This window comes from Rhipicephalus sanguineus, chromosome 1, assembly GCF_013339695.2.
Source record: "Rhipicephalus sanguineus isolate Rsan-2018 chromosome 1, BIME_Rsan_1.4, whole genome shotgun sequence".
Classification (NCBI taxonomy): domain Eukaryota; kingdom Metazoa; phylum Arthropoda; class Arachnida; order Ixodida; family Ixodidae; genus Rhipicephalus; species Rhipicephalus sanguineus.
Window position 1 is genome coordinate 285,546,885 of NC_051176.1, and position 24,941 is coordinate 285,571,825.

General features: G+C 48.2%; 1 protein-coding gene across 2 annotated transcripts in view; it reads left to right on the forward strand.

The window, feature by feature from the left end:
• The window catches only part of LOC119379177 (probable JmjC domain-containing histone demethylation protein 2C), a 230,472-nt gene that overhangs the window by 136,531 nt on the left and 69,000 nt on the right, over positions 1–24,941 (forward strand). For both annotated transcript variants that reach the window (XM_037648384.2, XM_037648386.2), the window contains exons 4-5: positions 9,831–10,037; positions 19,033–19,117. In XM_037648384.2, the coding sequence (XP_037504312.1) occupies positions 9,831–10,037; positions 19,033–19,117 (292 nt within the window). The remainder of the gene's footprint in view (positions 1–9,830; positions 10,038–19,032; positions 19,118–24,941) is intronic.

Genomic DNA, 24,941 nt, shown 5'->3' on the forward strand with positions numbered 1-24,941 from the left:
GTCAATGTGAACCAAGGGGCAATATTTCGCAAGCGTTGTAGTGGCACTGCTTTCTAAAAGATGCAGCGAGGTTTCTTTCTTCTTCGGTTGCTGTTGCGATCATCTGAACTACATAGCGGGACGTCAGTCGTGTGTGGAATAAGGACTGTTTCGTAACATGCATGGCCCTTGTCGTAAAACACGGCGATTGCACTGCTCCGCACCGCACTTGCTTGCGTACACGTTTCGTTCAAAGCCGTATTAGCACCAGCGGCTTTCTGCCTGCAGTTCACTCGTCGCGTCCAGCGTTGCGTCGCGGAGACCCGAAGGCGGGTGGCCTTCATGCTCCTTTCCCACTGCTGCCCGAATGAACTGTCTCCTTGCCGTGGTTGTCACAACTCAGCAGCCAGAAATAGCTGCCGAGGGCGGCACTTCTCCGTAGGTATGAGAAAGCGCGCATACGCCCTCAGTCTCCGCCGTCGCGTTTGCGTGTGTGGTGCTCTGCTGGAGGCTTTCGTTCTTTCTTTTTCCTTCAACAAGCGTGCAAGGGAACTTCCAGGCTGACACGCGTACAGTGCGCCCGCATTCATCAGAGATAGCGTGGGTTGGCTTATTCGTCACAACGTTGACAGGAAAACATAGCTAATAAAAATTGACGTTTGTGGATCCATCGTGGCACTGCAGTATAGTTCTTTTTTTTGTGTGTGTGTGCAGTTTAGCTCCTGATTTTTTTAGCTGATTTGCACGCGCAAATACAGACAAATACAAATGCATGTTTGGTTCAACTGTCTGCAGTTAATAACTAGTCGTCGACCTTTCTGTCCGTGTCGCTGGGAGATACGCGATCTCATTCTACAGTAGTTGGGAGTGCTCGTGATGTATCCTTCGTCGGAGTAAGGTTCAGCTTTGTACCACTGGCAATCTCTTGAGTCCGTTTTCTTGAGCTCGCAGACGGCCATTTCCCGGTTGATTGCGTCACGATTGCACGCAGGAATCCGACTGTAGTGCACGCCATCAACGTGGGTCCGCGTGCGCTGCACAGATTTCTTTCTCGCACCTAATTCTGGCTGCCTTTGGGCACTTCTCAGGAAGCTAACGGAGTCGCGGCTTCTGTGATCCGTTGCCTGTCGTGCGTGCGCGACCCACGATCGCGACGGTAACATAATTTTAGTCAGCAGTGAACACTGCATGTCGTGTTATCTTTGCATTGCAAATCGCTGAGTGACTTTGGAGCCGTATGTGCGCGAGCGCGTCTTGCGTTCGTAAATACCTCGGTGTATTCGCCATCGAGGAACCCTATCAGTAATGTCTCGCGGATATCCCGCGGTTAACAGCAAGGAGCCCGGAACATGACCTTGCCACTGTTCTATCCGAGTCCTCACGCTCAGCTTCCTACATCTATAGTATACGCGAGCGAATTGTGTATTCGAGGGGATCTTAGCTTGCCCGAGCAATAGCGGCCAAAAAGTTCCTTCATTTCGCGCAGTAACGTTACTACATGCACTGAAAAACTTTTTGAACGACTTTGCACAATCCCAATAACAACGCCCAAAACATCATTGGATAGAAGTCTGGACAAAATAAAAGGTAGGTAGAGGTGTGCACACCTCTACATGCGTGCGTGCGTGTGTGTGTGTGTGTGTGTGTGTGTGTGTGTGTGTGTGTGTGTGTGTGTTTGTGTTTGTGTGTGTGTGTGTTGCTATCGCTTATATCCATAAGTCATGCTTAGTACTGTCGCTGCAGTGAGGAAACTTCACAAAGGCGCGATTCTGGACACTGTCGAATGTCATCCTTTTGTTGAAGTCATCACTCTTAGAAAACCAGTTCGGTATATTCACTAACTAAATACTAACAGTTTACTTGTCACAAAATACACTAGGCTCTTAGTAAGTGAAGGTAGTAAAACGCAGGTTAGTGAAATTTGCTACCTAGTTAGTGAGTGAATAGTACTAGCTCGAATGGCTAGTCTATTACTAAGTTGTTAGTAACCGCGCCAGCAACTTCGTAACCGTATCAACTCTAGTGGACTACATTTAGCCAATTAGAGGTTTACGCCTATTTTGTTTATATGTGCGTCTGCACTGACATATCAAGATGATTCTATTACAAAAGTATCTATAGGATAAAAGAAAACGAAGTGGCATTGTCCACGTACATTAACTAATGGCCGCTAATTACTTCATGTAATTTTCACGTACCATCATGTACCTATCACAGCAACATACATAGAGGCATGAATGGATCACGAACGAGAACAAACACGCAAGCGCACACACAGAATATCAACACTTTTACGTAGCCGATATCTACTCTATAGCAGCGGCTTGAAGACTATTTATGCTCCTACTTTGGGATAGCAAACCGCGTACTGGTTAGGAGCCACAGAATTTAGAAGCATAATTGACGTTTTCTACACATTATTGTGTGCGCTTATATTTGCTTATATGTGTGCCATCACGTAGCACGAAACTTTAATTCCAAGGTAATCAATAAATTAAAGTTGGTTTAAATTTTGCTAAAGACCGTCACGATTACGGCAAAGTATACTGCGGCATTTACGAAAGATCTGGCAACGTGGGTGGCTTAGTAGTTACTTAGTTAAAAACACCAAGAAAGCTTCCCTGGTTAGTAACGGCAGAAGTTACTGTATACCTTTACTAGCTGCTGGCTAGTAGAGGGATGCCGCTAAGGTAATAAAATACGCTCGAAACTAGTAAATGCATGCGTTTACTAACTATTTACTTTTTTTCTAAGAGTGATCGTCTTATCAGCTCTGATTGGCCCAAGGGTCTGGTGTACTCTTTGGTTTTGTTTAAAATGGCGCCACTGCATTATTTGACGATTTCTATAGCAGTACGATGTACTCACAGCGAAGAGCCTCAACGCACCCAGTGCCGATAGACCATTTCGTCAACTTAAAAAGCAGCTGTGCGAACCGCTCAAAGCGTCTGATTCATAGGCAGTGTAAAGCATTCTCGGATCATGTAGTCGCCGCTGTGATGCGGCTCATCGCTGGTCTCGTACATTCGGCCGTTCTCACTGGCGATGCGGCGAGTGCTTCTGATATGCATGCAGGCGTCGGTAAGCGCCGCACCTGGTTGGCGCAAAGGCGCGGCCCGTGCGGGTGCTGCTTCTACGGGCGGCGCTGGCTTTGATGTCGCTCGCGAGAGTGCAGCAGGCGATCGATCAGTGTCATGGCAGAAAACACAGAGGATACCCCGTCTGCTGAGCTGGCCCGCGCTATCGTCCTTTCGTCTCCGTTATTTTTATTTTTTGTTCTGCTGGGGAAAAAACAAACGCGGGAAGGAAATGCTAGCGTGGTCCCTCTCACTGTATCATAAGTCGTTCGGAGAAACCGTCGCTGCTCGCGAATGCCGTTTGCTGCCGCACTTTGGTGTCTAATAAAATGCCTCGGTTTCGCAATGCTGCCGTGTGTACTATGTGTCGAGCGCGCGTTGCGTTCGCGATGAAGCAACGAGACTAGTATCCCGCAGGTCGGCGACGCGCGCAAACTCCCAAGTATATATAGCGAGGCCACGGAGAAAGGTCGAAGAGGCGCGCCTTATCGCGAAAGAGTGTGCTGCGCCAGTATTGCGCATCTCATGCCGGCCCACTGGCGGGCGGCGTTTGTTGTAACGGGGGCCCATTTGTCATGTAATCATAACTCGCCACTGCGCGGTTCGTTGTGCACACTGCATTCACTGTTTCAAAGGCTGCTTATTAATCTTTTTTTTTTTTTCTCTCGCCTCTTGCGAGTATTCTCGCCTGCTTGTCGACGAGTGTCACAAAAGTGACACACAACCGTGTTGTTGTAGCATATTCCACTTTGCCGAACGTCGTGTGGCGGAATAAGCGTCTCTCGTTGTGGTTTTCGCTTAGCTATATATCCACTGCAGACATAAGTTCACCGCAGGTTTAATTCCTTACATTCCTTACATTTTGTACATTCCTTACAATTTGTAGTCCGAGCAGTATCGCGGTTGTGCGCGATGACACAACACGTGCATGTTTCCGAACAATTCGGAAGCTCGATTTCTTTTTTCTGTCTTTTTCCCCGACTTGCGTAGTTTCGTAGTGGCCTTCTCGTGGCCTTCTGGTGGTGGTAACAACTTTATTTCGTTGTGACATCCTCTTTGCGATAAGCTCTTTAGTGGAGTCTAGGGTGTGACGAACACTCGTCTGGCTAGGAAAAATCATGGTTGCCGAGAAAACGTACACTCACCAACTAAAATAAAACAACAGAATTGACGTTTCAGCGCCCAATACGGGTGCCTTGTTCACAAAGAACGAACGCATGCTGGTCTTTATTATATATGCGTTTATTATAGAGCATAGTGAAAAAACTGTACACTGTCTTGACTGGCAATCGGCATCGATCATCGAAAAAAAGAAAACATTATCATTCCGACTGCTCATCGAATCTTTTTGAATACAATCTACAACTAACACGATAAATCGGACCTGGGGTCCACACCCTGAGGTATACGCAAGCGCGTTGCGTCTTGCGACGCATATATAATAAAGACCACAACGCATTCGTTCTTTGTGAACAAAGCACCTGTATTGGGAGCCGAAACGTCAGATCTGTTGTTGTTTTATTTTAGTTGGCGAGTGTACGTTTTCTTCAACCAAGGTCTTTAGTTCGCTTGTTTTTGTTAATAGCTGATAACCAAATCATCGTCTCTCTTTTTCGAGAAAGTACAAATGGAGCATTTCGTTGCCTGCACTTCAATTGCTATGAGTGTATATTGTGAAATGCTAGCCTTTTCGTATATACCACCTCTGCTGCGTCATTGTGCGCCACTTTTGAAGGTCGCGTTGTGCTCACAGTTGACGTGTTGGAAAACAACAGTACCGCAAGAATGCAGTGCGCTTTGTTTGGCTGTCCGACACTTTAGTCAGTAACAAAAGTTTGGAAACTCCAGTATGCCCATAGAAAAACGTCCGCGGAGATTAGTACAACAGACGCGCCGCCTCGCGATTGCGTTGTCGCCGCGGTTAGCCTTTGTTTTGTAGAATGTTACAATTTCATCGCAGACAGGATGTCTGATCGATGGACGCGTATAAATTGACGACTTGCATTCAATGCCGCAAGCGTTTTCGTAATCTTTTCTGGTACTATGGTCGCAGGATTTCCCACAGGCATCCTGGCGGATTGCGATTGCAAACGAACACGCTCGCTGCACGAGTTCAGGTTATGCGTTGAATGCCTAGCTGATACGTATTTCATAACTATCACTTTAGTGTGCACCGCCTCTGCTGAATTTAATTGCGTATCAACATTTAGGAAACGCATAAAGCATAAAGTCTTAGTACTTACCACACATGTTTCATCAATAAATATTAATTATCTGTCTATTTCACTGTTTGCATTGCGAGTGCCATTTGGCAACGGCCTCGTAGTTTCACGCACACATTAAGCATGAACAAGTACTCGCAGACCTAGATTCTACAAATATCAACAGAGATTATGGAACTTCGCTTCATGTTTACATTGCGCACTGCGGCCTTACGCAACTCGAAGCGAAAGAATAACAATTAGTAATTTATTTGAAGCAATTGACGCTATATCCCCACGACATATAGCCAACCAGTGTGTTGGATTCTGAAAAGTGAGCGACGTGTACGGGGAGTTTCGCACCATATTATTGAAAAAGTCTTGCAGCAACGTTGTCCGCTGAGCAAATGGCGACTGTTACGATTTCCGCGTTCCACTATATATATACAAAGAAGCGCACGTTGTTTCTACGCCGACGCGGCAGTTTTCCTGTGTTTGTATTGAACCTTAGCTCAGCTGCTGAAATCTACTCGCATTGTCGTTGCTGAGCCGAAAAAAAGAAAGGTGATCTGTTCTTTGGCGAGAATTTCTTCGCTTGTCCCATCCTGGTTTTTGTTTCCTCCTTTTCACTTTTTGCGAGGTATCTTCTTGTCCGAAAACGCCCACTAAAGTAGTTTATAGCTTCAGGTGGGCTGTCGTTACTTTCGAGGTAATGTATTGATCCGAAACGGCACATAATGACGTCCCGAATTGTGGTAGTAGATTCTGAACTGCTACAGCACGTCAAGCTACACGCACCAGTCTCAGTTCATTTGCGTTTGCATACAACGTAGATGGCAGAGCTTACAGAACTGAATGACATGCACATCGTTTTAGACAGCACTGATATCATTTGAACAAAGCGCTCGAGCTGTGCATTGTTAACAGCTGCGCATGACACGCTCATAGGCTGACTTGTGTGTGCTGTCAATACAATAGTACATGTATATTGTATTACACTGTTACGTGTGCCGCCGCTTCGTCCGTGCAGAATCGGCAGTTATTCGGGACGCAGACGAAACGTTGAATGCCTACGCTTTAGCAGCAGGCAGCGCGACCTCAGGATATTGCTTTTGAGACTTAATCCTCGCAGTATGTATCCGCCGTGCAATAAGACGACGTTGCGCGCCCGTTGACTGTAGCCGGCCCTTCGTTGCCTTAATGGGGTCCAGCTCACGTCTGCCGAACATCGCTGCTCAAGCGGGCTTTGAGTCGGATTATCGCAGGCCCGCTATCTGGATTACCCGCCGGTGCAGGACCGCAATAAGTTGGCGCTTTCGTAAACACCCCGAGGTCGTTTCAAGGGCAAGTCACACGTACCGCTTCACTGCCGCTTTCATTCCCGAGCTATGTGAGGCGCCTTTTGGTTGAGAAACCAGGCGTTGAGCTGCACAGTGGATCGACCTTCGCGAGGCTTCCAGAGAAAGTCCACTTTCCTCCCCTTGCGGGTGCATCTCCTTCTCTGACGCATGCGTTGAATTGGTAAGTGGCGCAGCAACTCGCCAAGCAGCGTTCTCTCCGAGACATTGTCTGCATGCCCGCGGTGTCGTTTGAGATGTGTCTACCTTCGGTGCGCTCTTGAGCCACGCGCAGAAATGGAGTTGCATCTCCCTATTTACATCTAGTATGTAACGTCTATTTACGTCAATAGCAGTTCTTAATTGCGTACTTGTAAGCGCCTTCTGTCTCCATACCCTTGACGGATGGCGTGAACGGCTTTCTCGCTCGGCCAACTGGGTTTGTCGCCGTCTGTGCGGTGTCTTGCAAGGGCGCATCGTGTCGCAATCCCGTTCACTGCACCTGCGACGCGAGCTGTATTTCTTGGCTCTTTTGTTGTGGCCCCTCTCCCCCTGTCGGTAATTGCGCCCTTGCTGTGCGAGGGAGGACCGCGCCCGCTCGACGTTCTCGACCTCCGCTTATCGTGGCGTTTCTGTTTGCATCCTTCCAAGAAGAAAAGGGCGGGCTTCGTTCGCGGAAGAACGCGCTGGCGGCGAGTCAGCTAATCGCTTATAGATGGCGGCGGCCTGCGGAAAGCCATTACGCGGGGGAGAAGCCGCAACAGTTCCATTCAGCGCGTCCTACCCGCGGAGATCAGAGCCGACGACCGGAAAGCGTTTAAATGCCGCTCTGACCTCGACGCTTTGCAAGCTCTGGATGGTGTAGTTTTGTTTCGTACGCTTTAATTGCGCGATGTCCGTTGAAATTTTCTTCCGCGCGGTCGCTGAGCCGTCGCGGTGTTTCGTTGACTACGGGAAAACGTCGAATTCGAACTCGTTGCTGTCGGGGATTAAAGTACATACAAAGCGTTTACTATATGAACGAGGAAGAGAACAAAAAATAAATAAATAAATAAGCGGTATACAGTAATTCGGCCTGTCGCAGCAGTGTGGGCAGACAGTGCGTATTCTTCATTTTGTCGGACGCAAGATTCACTGTGCGGCCAGGCGTTTTCCGTACAATTGTACAGCATAACTAAAGCTCCGATATCAAGCGTTTTGCTGGCGAGCTGTCAACATCGCGAGCTCTTTCGTTGCAATCAGAGTTGAGTCAGCACGTCTCTGCGAGGCAGGCATTGTATTATCGGGCTAGGGAGCTTCTACGCCGTCGACATTACGAAAGAGCGCACGTTCTTGTGAAACCGTTGGCGAAGTTGGCTGTCCGTGCAGGAAAAAAAAAAAAAAAAAAAACGGCGGCGCTCTTGGCAGCTGTGACGGGTCCCGAGTATCGGACACAAGTGCAGCGGCCGCTTTTACTCGTTGCGAAAGGATTGCCGCGAGCGCTGGCCGACAGTTTCTTGGTGCGACGGATAATTTGTCATGCATACTTCGCTATAAATCCGAGATCTTTATTTCCGAGGGTTATGAATCGGTGAATTGTGTACCAAATTTAGTACAGTCAAAAGTTTGGAGAGCACTGCATTGGTCGAACATGCGCCCTTAGCCTGGACCACTCGATTTCAACCAACATTACAAAAGGGGGAAAAAAACCTTTGTGGCGCCAATTGGTTCAATCGGGATCGGCTTTCTTTTGCTTTAAAGTACTATGAAAGGTTACATCTTTAATCGAACGCGTGTATAGTGAGATTCACTTTTAGTAGCGCAGGAATTATCGGTGGACTGTTGCGTTATTGTCATTTTGGCCCAACCGAGCCGTCACCTTAAAACCTGCAGGAATGCGCAGCGACCTTAAGTGACAAGTCGATACACAAACGACTTGATCAGCATCTTATATAAGCATTAGCCGATATACTTGCCAACTGTGACTGATTTGGCATAGTGGGATTCCACAAAGTATATGTCGCATGCCAGCATAGACAGGAAGCTCCTTCGTTTTGCGTCGGTCGCTAGTATGCTTTCATCCCCCCCCCCCCTCGAACGCTGCATTTTTGTGCACTGGTTTCTTCGTTTCGTTATACACGCATCTCTGGTTGTCAGCTCGTCTTTCCCCGCCGTACTTTGTATTCCCACCCGTGGCCTAGTTTGCGTGTTGTGCTGTGTTGTCTACCACATCTGCGCTCTCCCCCCTTTCAGCGATTGCAGTCGCGACTTCTTTATCGCGTCTTTACGGCTAACAGTCGTTTGAAGGTTACTGTTGGAGCCTTCGCTGCTTTACTGCTATATTATTTCTTACAGCACTGTGTAGTCTGAGAACATCTCGTTTTGATACGTAAGAAGTTCATTATTATTCTGTCGTGGCGCTTGTTTGCCTGTCAGTAAGGAAACTTCCGGTGGACTGCTATACAGATTCTTTTCCTGCCGTGCTGTCAAATGGTCTATTTGATATATCTTTAACGAGGGCTTGATAGCCTTAGACAGAGCTTGCAAAATAAGGCCACTGAACCAGCTAATTTGTGAGTCTTTCGATGCGTGTCACCTATCGTAGTGTGCTGACGGAGCCCCAGTGAAGTAAAGGAACAAAAGAACGCGTGTCTGGTCACTGTATTTTCTGGCTTCTACGGCTAGCGAACATTAATGCTTTCAGCTATGGGCTCTTTCTTGGCAAAGACGTGCACTGCATATATATCGCCTTATCGCACGTCGCCTTTGGCCGGTGTCGAAAACGTACTTCTATACAGCATTGGGCTTTTTTTGTTTGTACACCCTTGCAATTTTTTAATATCGCACGAGCGTCGACGCCAGGATAGTTTCGGCGAGAAGAAACGAGATCAGTGATTTGACAATCAGCTTTCCGCCGGCTTTCTGAACACATAACCGCACAGATAAGGCTGATTGCGTGTACGCATATCTAAGCGAACAGCGCAGCAAACGGCGTCCTGCGCTTGCGCAACTTGTAGGAAGTCTCGTTACTTGTCGCCTATAGTTGGCGCTACCAAGTCCAAGGGCCAACGCCCGCGCTATATTATTAAGAAAATTGCAAGGGTGTACATTGCGCGAGGCACTCGTAGTTGTTCACTTGACTGCGCCAGCGTGCACGGTATATACGGTACAACATGCTTGTCGTTTATGATTGAGACTTCCGAGAGAAGAGTACGAATGTTCGTATGCTGATGCCGCGGTATTTTTGTGTACTGCAGGAGCGCGACGTGGACGTCGAGAAGTGCTGTGTGGAACAGTGCGAGATCCGGCGGCTGGTAAAACACTGGGTGGAGTTTCAGGACAGCCAGCGCATCCTCGTCACTACTCCCTCGGTGCTGGTCGGCTACCGTGTCAAGGTTTACCGTGCCGAGGGCACTACGCAGTGGTACACAGCCGTCATTGTCTCCTACAACGACAACACACGGGTGAGCACGGCTTTTCTCTACCGCACAGGGCTCCGCAACTTCTCCATATTTCAACAGAACAGCATGGACCACGTGGTTTTGCCCAGCATTCTCAATTTCCATCTATCATGATGAGGCGTAGGAAAACCACGCGTTCTGCATAATTTTATTTGCGAATTATATATCGCTTAGGCATCACGTTAACATTTACGTTGTCTCATTTGTCTTTTTAAGTGTACTTACTGAGAGTCTGCGCTCGTCCTACTTAGTGTTTCTCGTTCCGTTTTACTACGCGTTGGTATTTGCTATAAACGGTAGCAGAACTTGAGGAGCACAAAATTGACGTGTAGCCGGAAGAAAGCTTTTTTTTTTTTTTAGGAATTTCTCGCAAGGCTGCCCTGCACTGTGCCTATTTTATACACTCGGTTAATTGTATAGACTTCAGTTAAGCAACAACACGTTGTTTTCAAGCGTAAGAAATGATGGCGTCTTCGCAATGTTCGGGTGAGCAGTCACGGCCGACTAAATGCCCTCGCTGTCCTATGTTCCACCTCCATCTTTCTCTCTGTGCGTACGGTACAGCCACGCACGCGCCGGTGTGTGTCGCTGCCGCTCGTCGAGCAAGTGCGCCGATTGTGTCGCGTATTTGCGGCTCTAGCGATAACGCGCCCGCGGCATGCACGCCTGGCAGAGCGGCCGACATCTGGGCCGCCCGTTCACGCCGGGCCCCTCGGGGGAAGGCGGCCGATACCACTCGGCATGTGCGTGGAGAAGTGTCGCTGTTTTTGTGGTGATTTGGGTTTCGCGACAACTTTTTGTTGAGCGTTGTGACTCTCGCTTGGAACAGCTTTTTCTTTCTCTTGAGCGGTGCGTAGACGGGACTGCCAACAAGTATTACCTCGGTGTGGTGCCTTCGCTGAACGGACGGATGTGTGGCATCAGTCGGTTGCGAGAATACACGCGAGTGTCCGCGTCGGTACGAGAACTGCGACACGCAACACAGCGATATTGTCGTTTGTGCCTCAGCCCTCGCTGTTTCCGCTCCAAGATGCAAAGTGTTGCTCTGCACCGACGCCGCTGCACGAAAATAATGGAGGCGGAAACATCCGTGTACGAAGTTTTCGGTGCACACTAAATGAGTACTGACACGATTTTGAGGCATCGCAAAAGGGACATTTTTCGTGCAGTGTCAACTCTCTCCACACACCTGAGCGAGGAATTGCCTATATAAAATATTCTAGTTTGATTTTAATGTTTTCGTCGCCCAGTATCCGCCAGCCTACCCTACCGCAATGGCCATTATTATGACGAGTCAACACAGCTCGCTCGGTTAGCGAACTCTGCGTCCTGCATGCGGCCGAGACGACAATTCACTCATCGTTGTTTACGTGCAAAACTGACAGCAGATGACAGAGTTGCTGCTAGTAAGACACGAGTTAAATCGTCACTGTAAAACCGCCTTTTCGATATCGAAAGCGCAAGTGATTTTTAAGGGTAATAGAATTCAAACTATTTTCAGTGCGTTCCGAGGCACCACGATACTCTCGACACCAGTGGCTTCAGCAACAACACGAAAATTCTAAAATTTTTGTCACCACACCATTAAAGAACCCCAGGTGGTCGAAGCTCATTCGCCCATTACTAAGGCGTGCCTCATTATGGTGTCCTGGTTTTGGCACGTAAAACCGAGAATTATTATTATTTTTTTCTTAAGCCGCTAGCAGGCGCACCGTCAGTGTACATTTTGGCAAGTGTGGCGTGGCGCCCGAATTCGCTCTGTCCCCGTGGAGACGGCGGGGCGCGGCTGTTTTAAACGGAAGTAGTGCTCCCCTGTCGAGAAGGAAGATATGCTACAGGTCTTGCGCAAGGGCACCGAGCCCGGTCTCGTGCGAGTTCGCCGACCTGCGCGCTGAGAGGGGAGCGCTGCGTGCAGTGCGAGAACAGCTGCTCCTTTCCCGCGGCAGATGTTAGGCCACAATGGAACGCCGAGATGCTGTTGCCAGGTGGACAGCACTGCAAACATGCCGCGGAGATTCCACTCTGCCGGTTGGTTGTTTGCGATGCAACGAGACTCCATGTTTGCGTGATTTTACACAATATTGCACAATGGAGACGATGCTTGAAAAAACGCCAGGCCTACGCGGAAAGCGCAGCACAGTCACAGCGAAAGCTGGAAGAGCGGCATTTCTAGAGCCCGTTGTAAACACTCTTGGGGCTACTAATACAAGTACACTAGCAACGTACCCAATACGCTATAAATCACAATATTTGTGAAGTTGGGAAGCACCTACAACACCATTATTCATCATTGTGCGCAGAAGCGAGGTTCCAGCTACACATCTGTAAGGCATTATGTGCACTTTGTTTACGTGACGACTGATGACGATGAAGAATTGTGGCTCAGCCCTTGTAATGGGTTGGAAGCTTTAAACGGCTCACCAGTTACGTAATTCGCATTATGTGACGCCCGGTCGCTATTTCACTCTCCCATCATGCAATATAACATACATTGACGTGAGAAAGAGAGACAGAGAGAGGAGGGAAGAACTTATTGAGACCCTGAGAAAATGGATGATGGGCTTATGGGCTTCCTTGGCAACCAATGCAAGTGCACTTGCGAGGAACCCACTACGCTATAACTCATCATAATTTCTGTGAAGTAGGGAAACAGCCACTATGCCATTTTTCGTCATTCAACGGAGAGCCGTGGTACCCGCTAAAAACATGTAAGCCATTATGCGCTTTGTTGGTGCTGTGCCTGATGACGATGAAGAATTATTGCAGAGCCCCTTGTAATGGGTTGGAAGCATCCAACAGCCCACTCGTTGCGCAATTCGCATTGTGTGACGCCTGGTTACAGAATTCGCGTTGTGTGGTGCGTGGTTGTTATTTCACTCTTCTACCACACTAAATTACATATGTTAATGTGGTTCCTTCTGGACATGAAGCCTGTATAGCGTCTTCTTGCAAAGCAGTTCCAAGCACCGGCATGGCTCTGAGGTACAACGGCTCCCACGCAGAGGGCCCAGGTTCGGACCCCGTTCCAACCTAGAAATCTTTTTCTTATTTCGTTTTTTTTTTTTTTTTTTTCTTATTTCGAGCGATAGTGGTTACGGACACCGGCGGCGGCGGACAACTACGGCGCCAAAAACGGCCGTTGAAATGATCTCAAAACAGCTTTCGCTGTAAAAGTGCGTCCTAAGGCACATCTTTATGTCGCATTCATGCAATCAGTGATGAAATAATTTCGGCGGTTCTACGCCCAAAAACTAGATGGGTGCTGTGATGGCTGCGTATTACTAGGCTCTTTTCATGGCCTGCTCAGCGATCGAGTGCGCAAGTGTAAAAGGGCTTTGCTTGTGCGAGCAGTAAGGCTCTGTTCTGCTGATAAGCATGTCGAAGTGAGAGCAGTTGGTGCTCCGACGTTGACCTTATGTTGTCCGTACATTTCTTCGGTAAGTTCACGCTTCATGTTCTAAGCTGCAGTAGCTTGCATAGGGGGGTCAGTTGGTGTACTTTTCGAAAAAAACTTACGGAACTCGGGAAAAACGACAGACGAAAAGAGTAGGGTGTTTTAGCAAGTTACAGTAATACCGTGCCGTATACAGTACGGTAATAGACTAATAGTCTTTTAGCAAGTTACGGAAATACGGTACGGCATTGCGGTACCGCCCCTCCTTGCTCGCTGTGATTTTGTCCCTCCTAGTTTCAGTGGAGGTACCCCAACGCCACAAATGTTTTTTTTTTTTTTTTTTCAAAAATCACTGTGGGGTTGTCACGCCTCATTGTTGCATGTCAGCCACTGTTAACGAGGAACCTGACGTTCGGGGGACGCACTGTCACTGGAACTGGGAGCGGCTTAAGCACAGCGAGTGGGAAATGAGGAGATGTACGGTAATACGGTACCGTGTTTCCGTAACTTGCTAAGATTCGCTCGCTGGATTTCAAGCAAGACGGACGTGCCGGCCGCGATGTCCTGGACTACTCCTCGTACCTCTCGCTGATCGGCGCCCCGTGGCGGTCGCCTCGCCCGCTATGCCGTGCGCCGCTCATCGTCGGGGCCTTCGCCGCTTCGTCGATGTTGTGCATCGTGCCTCTGGCTGTGTTTCGTGGTCCCGTCCCTGAACTCCCGTGATCGTCTCCCACATCTTTCCTGTCCTCTTTTCTCTTCGTTGGATGGATGGATCTATCACTTTTCTCTCTATTTTTTCCTACTATTCTTTCATTCCCTCCTTACCCCCACCCCTACAAGGCACTGCGCCGTGTCGCCTCAAGGCAGACAGAAATTAGGTTCCTTTTTCCTTTCCTCAATAATAATCACAGAAAAACTTGCTAAAACGTATTAAGAGACCCTATTATCCCGCGAACTCTGGTGTTGTGTGACACTTCTCGTCGTCTTTCCTCCACTCTGTATGGGCTCTGCACAAAAAATCTACATTGCGCTGGATATTTTTTCGTAATTCACCTGTAGTTAAACTGCGTTTTAATTATACTCTGATACAGCCACTGCCTTCCCGATGGTTGCTTATCCTGCGTAAGTGTCAAAGCAGTTGATCAATTAAGACTATGCCAGCTTTTCGTCTTGCGAGATGGCAGCGCAAAGAATACAACACAAAGAGCGCACGGTAGTCGCCGTTGCATGTCTTATCTTTATGTGCCGTGTTTCACGATTAGTCACCAACCGGTCATTCTACTGCAGTTTGGCCCTCTCCCTGACACGCAAACCTGGCACCAGCATGGAGTGTTTATTGCAGAAGAATATGCTCGCATCTTAAGCCGTTGTGGTAGGTTAGCAGGTGTGCAGTGTCGCGCTGCCAAGCTCGAGGGCGCCGGTGCGATTCCCGGCCACGGCGGCCGCATTTCGATGGGGGCGAAATGGAAGAGCAGCCGTGTGCTTACATGTAGGTGCACGTTAAAGAACCTCTGGTGGTTAAAATAACGCGTTCTCATCATATCGGGGTTTGTGCGCGTAAAAACCGGGGAAATATTATTATTATTATTATTATTATTATTATTATTATTATTATTATTATTATTATTATTATTATTCCTCACATTTAAAGTGCCAAGCTGGCGTTTATGGACTTTTGTAGAAGTAGAAGCAACGAAATTTGACGCTACTAACTTCATGATTTGTCATGCAAGAAGTGCGCGCTACATCTTTAAGCTCGAACTCGTCTTTAAGCTCGAAACTGTACACACCAGGGGCGTAGCCAAGGGGGGGGGGGGGGGGGGGGGGGGGGTTGGGGGGGTTCAACCCCCCCCCCCCCCCGAAATTTTTCAGTTTTGCTTGCGTATATAGGCACGCACACATACAAACGCACGCACGAACATACATAAAGTATGGTTGAACCCCCCCCCCCCCCCCGAAAAAAATTTCTGGCTACGCCCCTGGTACACACCTTAACTAAAAGGACGCGCTGTGTTTGCATCCGGCTAACGAGGGCGCGCTGATCACCTCGCTCAGGCTGTAATCGTCAGCGTGTGCGGACATCGCCGCCTTTGTTTTCTTTGCTGCCGTTATCGGAACTCCAGCTGTGGGGTCCTCGTGACTCGCTCGATCGTTGGCACGCGCAAATGGCATCTCCTCCGCGCGATCGCCACATTGGTGACCTTTCTTCGCGCAGGCGGAGGGAGAAACGCGATTTCTTCGTGCCAGGTGCGCAGCCACGGTTGTTCCGCCGGAAAGGTGTCCGCGCAATCGGCCGCTGACAACGGTTCTCGTGGAGCCGCGCGCGTAAAAGCGTGGCTCTCGATTCCGCGCGTGGGAAGAACGCCGGCGGGATCGTCGAGGTGGTGGTGGACTCACCGGGAAGGGGAGGGGGGGCTTTCTCCGACATTCTCGAATTTCCAGTTCTCCCGTGGGCTACGTTACAAGTGCAGAAAGAAAAAGCTCCCCTTCTGGCGCGCCGATTCGGTCGCTTTGTCGCAGCGAAATGTCTCGCTCTCGGTGCACGTTGGCGTATCGCCGCCCTGCGGCCGATCATGACGTGGCTGCCGCTGAATCGTGCCTCGCACGAGGAAACCGCTGGCGAGTTGCCTTTTGTCGTTGCAACTCAGCCACGTCACACTCGTCTGCAGACCGATTAAGCGATCCGTCCAGTGACGCGAATGTATAGCTTACGTCTCGCAGGGAGCTAACGTTCTCCATCCGCCGCTTTGAGACCGGCTGAATACGAGGCGCTGCAGCTGTCCGTTCAGCGCCGAGAAAACTGCACCCAGTGGGCTACGCAAAGGCTGTACGAGTTTCTGCGCACATCCTTGGATGTGTCTTGTGACATTCGCGAACTTACTGATACATGAACGGTACCTTACGTAAAGACAAGCGAATGAAGAGGACACAGTGACTACCTCTAATAGCCGCGGGTATTTCAGTAGCGTGTCAGTTTTTTTCTTTGATGACACTTGGTTCACTGCCATAGTAAACTGCAAAAAAGTGCGATTTAATACACGAAGTCGCGCGCGTGCATGTGAGTTCATAATACATCTATAGAATGGCAGGAAAAGAACCTGTGTGAAATACGGGCCCAGCTGTATGTACACAGTGTAATAACCCATAAATGTACACCGGAAGCTCCCTTACTTACAGGCGAACAAACGCCACTGCAAAATAATAATGAATTTGTCACATATCAAAGCGAGATGTTCTAATGCCGCACAGTGGCGTGTATGTCCCGAAAGAATACAGAAGTGAAGGCCCCAACAGTGACCTCCCAACGAATGTGAGCACTAAAGATACGATAAAGTAGCCGCAACTGCATTCGCTGAAATGGGAGAGTGCAACACATGAACTGCCACGGGTCGGAATACTGAGTACGGGGCGGCGCCTCTTAGAACATGAGCTGACATCAAATGGTACGTGCAAAGAGTGTCTGGTGGTTTATTAATTAGAAGGACGCAAAAAGCACCATTCGGGACGAGTGTCAGCATACAACTTTCTCAAGGTCAAGGAAAAATGGTACTTGATATAAAAAATCTTACGTTTACAGCGTCGAAAGTCGCATATGACCATACTGCGAGCAAGCTAGGAATTTCGAAGAATTGGTCGAGTTGGTGCTGGTTGAATATATTGATGGCGCAGCGCAAAAACGAAGACACGACACATGAACGAACGGCGCTGTCATGTGCTTGTTCCTGCCTTGTGTCTTCGTTTTTTTCGCTCCCCCATTGAGGTGTTGAATGTTCAGCCGCAAATTACATACGTGTTCCACGTAACATCGTTTTGACCCACACAGTCCTATGATGTGAACCATTTGAGCACAGCAATGATATAGCCCCAAGTTAGGGTGTTTTTTTTTTTTTTTTTTTTTTTTTTTTTTTTTTTTTTTTTTTAAAGCTTGCACGAGTCTCTGGGCTCCTACGCGCTGAATAGGGCTTGCTTGTCGACGAGCTTGCATTTGGAACTGTAAGGTTAGCGTGGTTATTCGAAAGTTCCCTGATTTGCGCACAAATTCTTATATGCGCCAGAGGTATAAATTCCGACCATTGCAAATAACCTTTGTCTCTAATCCCATGCTCTTAATCCAAGAAAGTCGTTCGTCGCTGAAACGATGTCTACTGTACGCTTTCTTTTCCCGTGCACTGCTGCTGGAGTCGGCACGGGCATTTGCGCGAATACTTATCGCATTTTTCTCAGTGCCCATATTCGGTATATCGAATATGCACTATTCGATTCGAGAACGCAGAGCACTCACGAGTGGGCCTGCAGGAGGCCTCGCCAGCGGGCCTCTCGGTATCGCAATGCAGACGCGGAAATTGTGCCACGAGTCGTGAGCCTTTCGTTCCCCGTGCATGCGATGCGTTTCTCGGTGTTGTGCCCGGTTTGTTTCCTTTGGTCGTTTGTGGGTGTGACGGCCCTCCGCAACGACGCGTACAAGGTCGTTGCGCTCTGCGGCGAGGCAGGTCCGGGCAGCCAGCCGCTGCCGGGACCCCTGCCAAGGCGCAGTTCAAGGCTGGTCGCCTCGTCCACGCGGTGGCAGCAGGACGGGAAAAGCGGAAGAATGCACATCCTGCGTGCGCAGCCGCGACACGATGCCGTTTCCGCCAGGCGCGGATCCCCCTCTTTCACGCGTTGCTGGTCGGCGCGGATCTCGAGCGGCTGGAAGAGAGCCGACACTTTCGACGGCTCTTGGAAGTGTGCCTGCTTGGTATGGCAACAGTGCAAGCGCATTCGATGCGCCCCAGACCGCTCAGAGTCGTCCACTTTTCATTTGCGTGGAAAGTATACGGTGTGAGACCGGCAATAAAACGAAAATGACGCAGCAGCAAGACAGTTGGAGCAGGCGTTGTTCTAGTTTGAAGCTAAGCTGTAAAGTTCAGCTTCAACTTTGAAGCCGCTTGACCTAGTCGTCTTCTTCGCCTTTCTTGCGTTGTTAGGACACTCGCGAAAAAAAAAGGAAGATGTTCGTGTCTGTCCCGCAGAGAGCGCGCCACGGCACGTGCACTGCATGGACACGTTGACGATGCTCAGTGGAGCAGCATCCTTTGCTTGCCTCTAAAATACGTGGCTGCAGCAGCATCCTTGTCAGTATGGCTGCTCATCCTGGCCCGGTGAGTGCTCCTTTCGGTTCTCGGGGATCAGCTCCTCTGCCCACGCGACCGTATTGGAATTTACTCTGTCTGGCGTCATTGCAATAAGTGGTTACGTGTGCCAGAGCTCGGTAGTCGGAACAATAACACTCCGTAGGGAAATATATGCTTCTCAGTTATAGGTAAATCGCTCCTCCAGAAATCGAATACACTTTATTGGGTTCGCGGAGAGCAAAAGAATCTGGTTCCGTTCAGATGTCTTGCAGTTCGTTCCAGTATCTCGTACCGTTCTGCGTGCCTCTGTTACTTTCTTTTGCTTAGCGTATGGAATAATTTCCCTTTGAATCGTGGCTAGACGAATGTGTCGTCACTCCGTTCGTTCCATCCACCCTTTTCTATGATGTTTGATTATCGGAGCTGTGTGCCTGTTCCCGCAGTGAGGTGTTTGACTACTAGATTACTAAGTACTTTCATCCTACTTCGGCAGGAGCTCACCGTTACTGACGACACCGTGCTTGAGGAGCACAATGAGGACCCGTGCCTGGTGCAGATGCGGCTCATCGGCGACGGCGGTGAGTGTGTGCTTTTCTTTCTTCCGCGCTGCTGTGGCCACTCCTTGTCTCTGCGGGAAAAGATCGTTTTGTTAGCCGTGCTGAATTAGCATTGGTGAGACGCCACGCTGATATGCTGTTGGTGCGCACATAGAATGTCGCCACCTTGGAAGCAATGCCACGTATAGCATCCAGCCTCCTTTTTTCTTTTTTCCTTTTTTTGCCAAGTGGAACGTAAATGACGGCCATGGTAATCTATCAGACTATTTGGTTTCAAGGTACATGTGGTACATACGAGAACGACCTACTATGCTAGAAGAACGTCGAATCTCTATTATATATATATATATAGTTGGGATTCGGCGTTCTTCGAATATAGTAGCTATAGTATAGTAATTGGATTATTATTATTATTATTATTATTATTATTATTATTATTATTATTATTATTATTATTATTATTATTATTATACCTGCTCACATTGGTGCCAGCACAGAAGACGACGACGTTCGTGTGTTGCGCGCTCAGTCTATTCCCGCGCTGAAGCTGCCTTGTCTTCGTGGCGCCTTTACCAGGCGCCATGCCGACGCTTTTCAGAAGAACCCGCCTGTTGTGTTATTATTGTTACTACTACTACTACTACTACTACTACTACTACTACTACTACTACTACTACTACTACTACTTCTTCTTCTTCTTCTTCTTCTTCTTCTTCTTCTTCGTGCTTGGAGCGTTAGTTTAACTTTTATTTTCTTATTGTTATTCTCGATGTTTTTCATGACTCGCAGTCATGGTTTGTCTTTTCTTTTTTCTTCCTAGCTTTGCGCTGTTTTAACATAGTTCCACACATTGTACAAGGCCTTTTCTCCTCCTTTTGTGTTTTCCGTTTACCTTGTGCATTGTTGTATGCGAACTGCTTCTACCATCATTGTCCTGTTTCATATCTTGTGTTCATGGATTATGCCCTGCCGTTCTGACTTTCTGTTTGCATATTCTTCCCCCCCCCCTTTTTTTTTTGTTGTTGTTGCTCGTATTCCCCCTTTAAGCAGTCTTCTTTTCTCTTTTTTTTTTTTTTTTCATGCGCCAGCACTAAGAGAACTAAGATAATCTTCAGCTCTGAGAACGACCGGTCCACTATTCTGCACGAAAGTGTACAACTTCATAAACCGAAGATAAGAATCATGGCCATCTGTTTATGTAGTTGCGGGAAAGTGAACGGCGAGCCATGGTGGGGGTACAAAAAAGAGCACCTTTGTTCAGGGCTTAAAAATAGCAACCTTTTTATTTATAAACTAAAACGACAGGAGCCACCGATCCACATGCGCGCTCTGAAACATCCGCACGCATGCGTGCATATATACACACCGACATGATGCCAAGTTGAAGCAAATTAGCCAACATTCACCTCTTTGGTTGACGTGTCTTCGGCATAGATTCGGACTTGCGCTGCGCAGTTCTCGTGCAGCACCGTCGTCATACTTTGACGCTCGTGTTGTGTCCTTCCCTTGACCCTGTCGTGTTAGCGCTTTGAAGTATGAGCCATGATCAACTAGCTCGCCTTCCCGGTTCCACTTGCCATATGCATGCAACCGTAATTATTCGTTCAGTCGAATGAATTCGGTTATATTCTGTAATAGTCAATTACTGATTATGTTTGGTCTGTGAACGGGATGAGTTGTTCTTGAGCGAATTGGTGTTTGGTAAACATGACTTAGTGGCGCAAACATTCGAAAAGCAGAGGAACGACAAGAACGAAAGGAACGTGCTACTTCGGGCATCCAAACGAACCGGATTGGATAGAGGTATACGCCTTGTCATGCATAGTATTCTGCGTTTATTACTTTTGCTACCAAGCATCCTCGGTATTGCGAAGGTTAGATCTTCCCGACGCCGATTTTACGAATTTTTGGGTCAGTACCGTTATCACGCGAAACGGATTTATTCTTACGATGTTTCGAAAGGCGTACTCATTGGATCACTGGCCGCTTATTTCGACAGTTGTATGGCTCGCGGGGAGCTTTGTCATAGCGACGAGAGCAGTCAGTGTCGGGTGTTCGAGCAGGTTTCCTACGAGGCGCGGGCTCCGTACAATTCAGAGCTTGCACGCCGGCCGTGAAAAAGCGGAGCATCGCAGCCCCGCATGCTGACCCTGAATTGCCGGCTGCGTGCTGCCGGATCTTGCGCTCTGGAGACACGTGAAAGTGAGGCCGTGACGAGCGAGATATGCTGGAAATAGTTTCGAAACGTTTGAGCCATCGACGACCCACGAGGCATCATTCAGGCGTGTGTCGCATCTCTTGTACACCCGAAGTAACGCTGCTTCGTCGTATCTGCAATGCCCATTGGTGGTGCGATCTTGTACGCATTCCAAATAAACACGGAGGCGTGGCATTACATCCAGCCGCACACGAATGGCCCATGTGAACCGCGACAGACGTCACGGCCCTGCATTGACCAATCGCGTGCGGTCATGTGCGGTCACGTGCGGCTGGATGTAATGCCACGCCTCCGTGTTTATTTTGGAACGCGTACAAGATCGCACCACCATGGGACGACATTTCCGCATCCTTTAGACGCCGTTTCTATGTGTACGTGCCGCCAATATTGTAAGCTATAATTACGAGAATGTTGCTTGTATAAGGGCTTTATGCTCCTTATCGGTCATAATACTTAACAGTTGCTCTCGTGTAATTAACGAATATTTGTTAGCAAGCTGTTTAATTCAAATGCAAAATGGGTGGAAAGTACACATATAAATTTCGGGCAATGAGTCGAAAACTCATTTTAGCGAAATGCATTGCTGTTTCAATAAATGTTTACGAGCACTGCAGATGGAAAAAAAAACTACAGCGTTTTGAAGTTTGACCGAGAAGGCAATGCCTTTTCGCCACATATTTTCGTGATGCATTTCCGATAGCGATTTAAAGATGCCGGGTTTCCAGCGAATGCGCATGCCAGGCCCGTAGCCAGAAATTTTTTTCAGGGAGGGGGGGGGGGGGCACTTGCTGAAAACCTTGACTATTTCAGAAAAACACCTATTTTTATTATTTATTTTTGGTAAAAGCACGTACTTCAGCAAAATTTCGGGGGGAGGGGGGGCTAGCCCCCCCCCCCCCCCCTGGCTACGGGCCTGGCGCATGCTAATTGTAGGCTCAGTCTGGCGACTGCAGCACGCCCCATGAACTAACTAAGTCAATTAGCGCTGTTGATTGCGTTCTTGATAAGTGCGATTTCTAGCACTCGTGATGTACATGAAGGACCATGATCTGTGAAAGCTATATTCGTTCCCTCACCAAATGTAAATAACTTGACGCGGCGTGGCCCGTCATCTCTCGGCGTGTTCAGTTTAAGCTCGGGTTTCACCGAGGGCTCGTGAATGCCAATTTGTCAAGAGTCTGATGATGAGCACGCCATATAGGCGAGCTCACCGGGCTCCTACATATAACCATGCATCCATAGGCGTCTGTTCACGCCTGTGGATGTATGGTGATGTGTAGGCTACGACATATTTGCGTGAGGCAAACCAAGGTGCCCACGTTGTGCTGGTGCTTGACGTGGCGCTTACACTGAAAGTGTTAAACATCTAACACAGGTTTAATGCGTCTATAGTTTCGCTATTGACGCATTGAGCGCTGTCAAGCATAACTCAATTTTTCCTTTCGCTGACGAGTATAAACACATGTCCGCCTGTTTCACTGTGCAAAAGTGTTTATCGATGTTAGAGCGCCTTGACACGCGCTCACAGTTTTTTTTTTTTCTCGCTGTGTGCAATCGATTGTTGAATATAGTGCAAATCTATTCAATGAGCTGGATTATACTCGAAAGCCCGGTCATTAATTGGTAAAGAGAAAAAGTCCATTAAAAGTTTTACTAATTAACCTTCTAAAAAAGCGTGCTCATTGCAGTTTACGGATTGGAGCCAGTGATTTACTGGGACATATCTGCAGGGAATATTTAAACTAGCGTTAGTTTTGAGATAAAAATGATCGGATCTGTACGTCAACGAAGCATCCTTTCCATGCATTGAGCTAAATATATACAATGAACTTCGTCGCAGACATTTAAAATGCATGTCTCAAAGTTGGCGTTATCCTCGGCAAGCACTGCGAACGTGATAGTTTATCCGATAGCGCAGGAGGACAGGAACTTGAACAACATGTTCATCCGCCCCAAGTGGATGAACATGTTGCGATTCGTAAATTGCAATGAAGATTATCCTTTAATGATAAAGGACGTGTCGTACACACGAAGGCCGTCCGGCAATGGGTGAACACCCGTACGCCAAACGTGTACTCGCCTTATGCCGGATGTTTCATAATATAGGGAATTCGAGACTGTTCAAGTTGCTGGCCTGCAGCAAAGGCGGACAAATATTGTATTAGCATGATTAGCTAGGGTTCGCAAATTGAAAATGGTATTAGGCCTGGCCAGGTTGATAACAAAGCAACGGGATACCCGTGTGGTAATCAATGGCTTTTCGTGCGTAATGCCCCGCAAGTGACTCGGTCTCACTTGAACGCTCAAAATAATGCTTTGTACCAACGAGGTTTTATAAACCATGGCAAAAGCAACCACTGCCTCGAATGTCCTATTTAAAAAAGTTTGAGCCAGTGGCCATCGAAATACGCTGGTAAAATTCGTACGCTATCAGATAGAAGTGTGTATGGGTGTCGCAACCATTATAGTTACGCCGGTTTTTCTCGACACCGATAAGGCAGAAATCATGTGCGCATCGTCTCGAGAAGGCAGGCACGTTTCCTGCTGGGCAGTCGGCGAATGCTATAATCTTGGCCGAGTATGCATTCGTCGTTTCCTGCGAGGAGAAACGGGGGTGGGAGTCGCGTGACGCATGGGCGGTTGTTCCGGCCTCTCGAGGTCGTGTTTGCAACTGCGCTCGTCGGTTGTTTCGGCCGGCTCCATTAAGCATGCTTTCCTCCGTTGAGGAGATTAGGCGTTCTTTTCGCAGCGTTTTTCGAAAAACAGCGATGCCGGTCACATCAGAGCAAAGCCGACTGTCCGAGTGGGCCGCGCTTGATGTCGGCAGCCGCGTGGGTCATGTGTGGGCTGGTAGCCCATGCGGCGCTTGTCAAACGTCAATCCGGAATACCTATTCCGCAAATTGACACAACTGGAGCACGTCGGCCATTGAGTCAGGCACGACTCAGTTGCCCACCGATATGTGCAACGCATGCGTCGCTCGGCTTGTGCTTGCGACGGTATAAACACTACGAAGCGCGAGCTTCCTCCCTGGCATTGTGTTCCACGCAACAAACAGTTCACCGAATATGTGATGTCTTCAAGGTACTATCGATGTATATACGAGACATAGTTCTTAAACGCCATAAAACATTTTAAAAGATCGTCCGTGGCACATATGTATGGAAGACGCGGGCTAGAAAGTTGACTAACAATTGCTCGAATTAACTTTTTAAATAACTACTCTCGCGCACATATTGTAACTTAGGAATTAAATGCAGCTCGCTTGGAAGAAAATTTTGTCTAACGAAACCTACTGAAGGATTACTCTACTGCAGGTGATGATGATGATTGGTGCCCTGCCTTTTGCAACGGGCAGACGGAGGAACCTGGATCAAAAATGCGTGAAACGCACCTCCTCGGACACTTTGCGAAATTGATAGTGGTTTCATTCTCACCATTCGTTATTTAACTTGCGAACTCACCGACAACAGTTAGTAAGTTGCATTATTACGGTATTATCGAAATTTTGGTGATTACGCGCATTAGAGTAATTCAGCTTGAATGAGCGCTATGTGTCATGGGCGAACCTTTTAATTACTGAGAAAAAGAAAGCGCCTCGCAAGTCGAGCAGTCGAATACACGGGG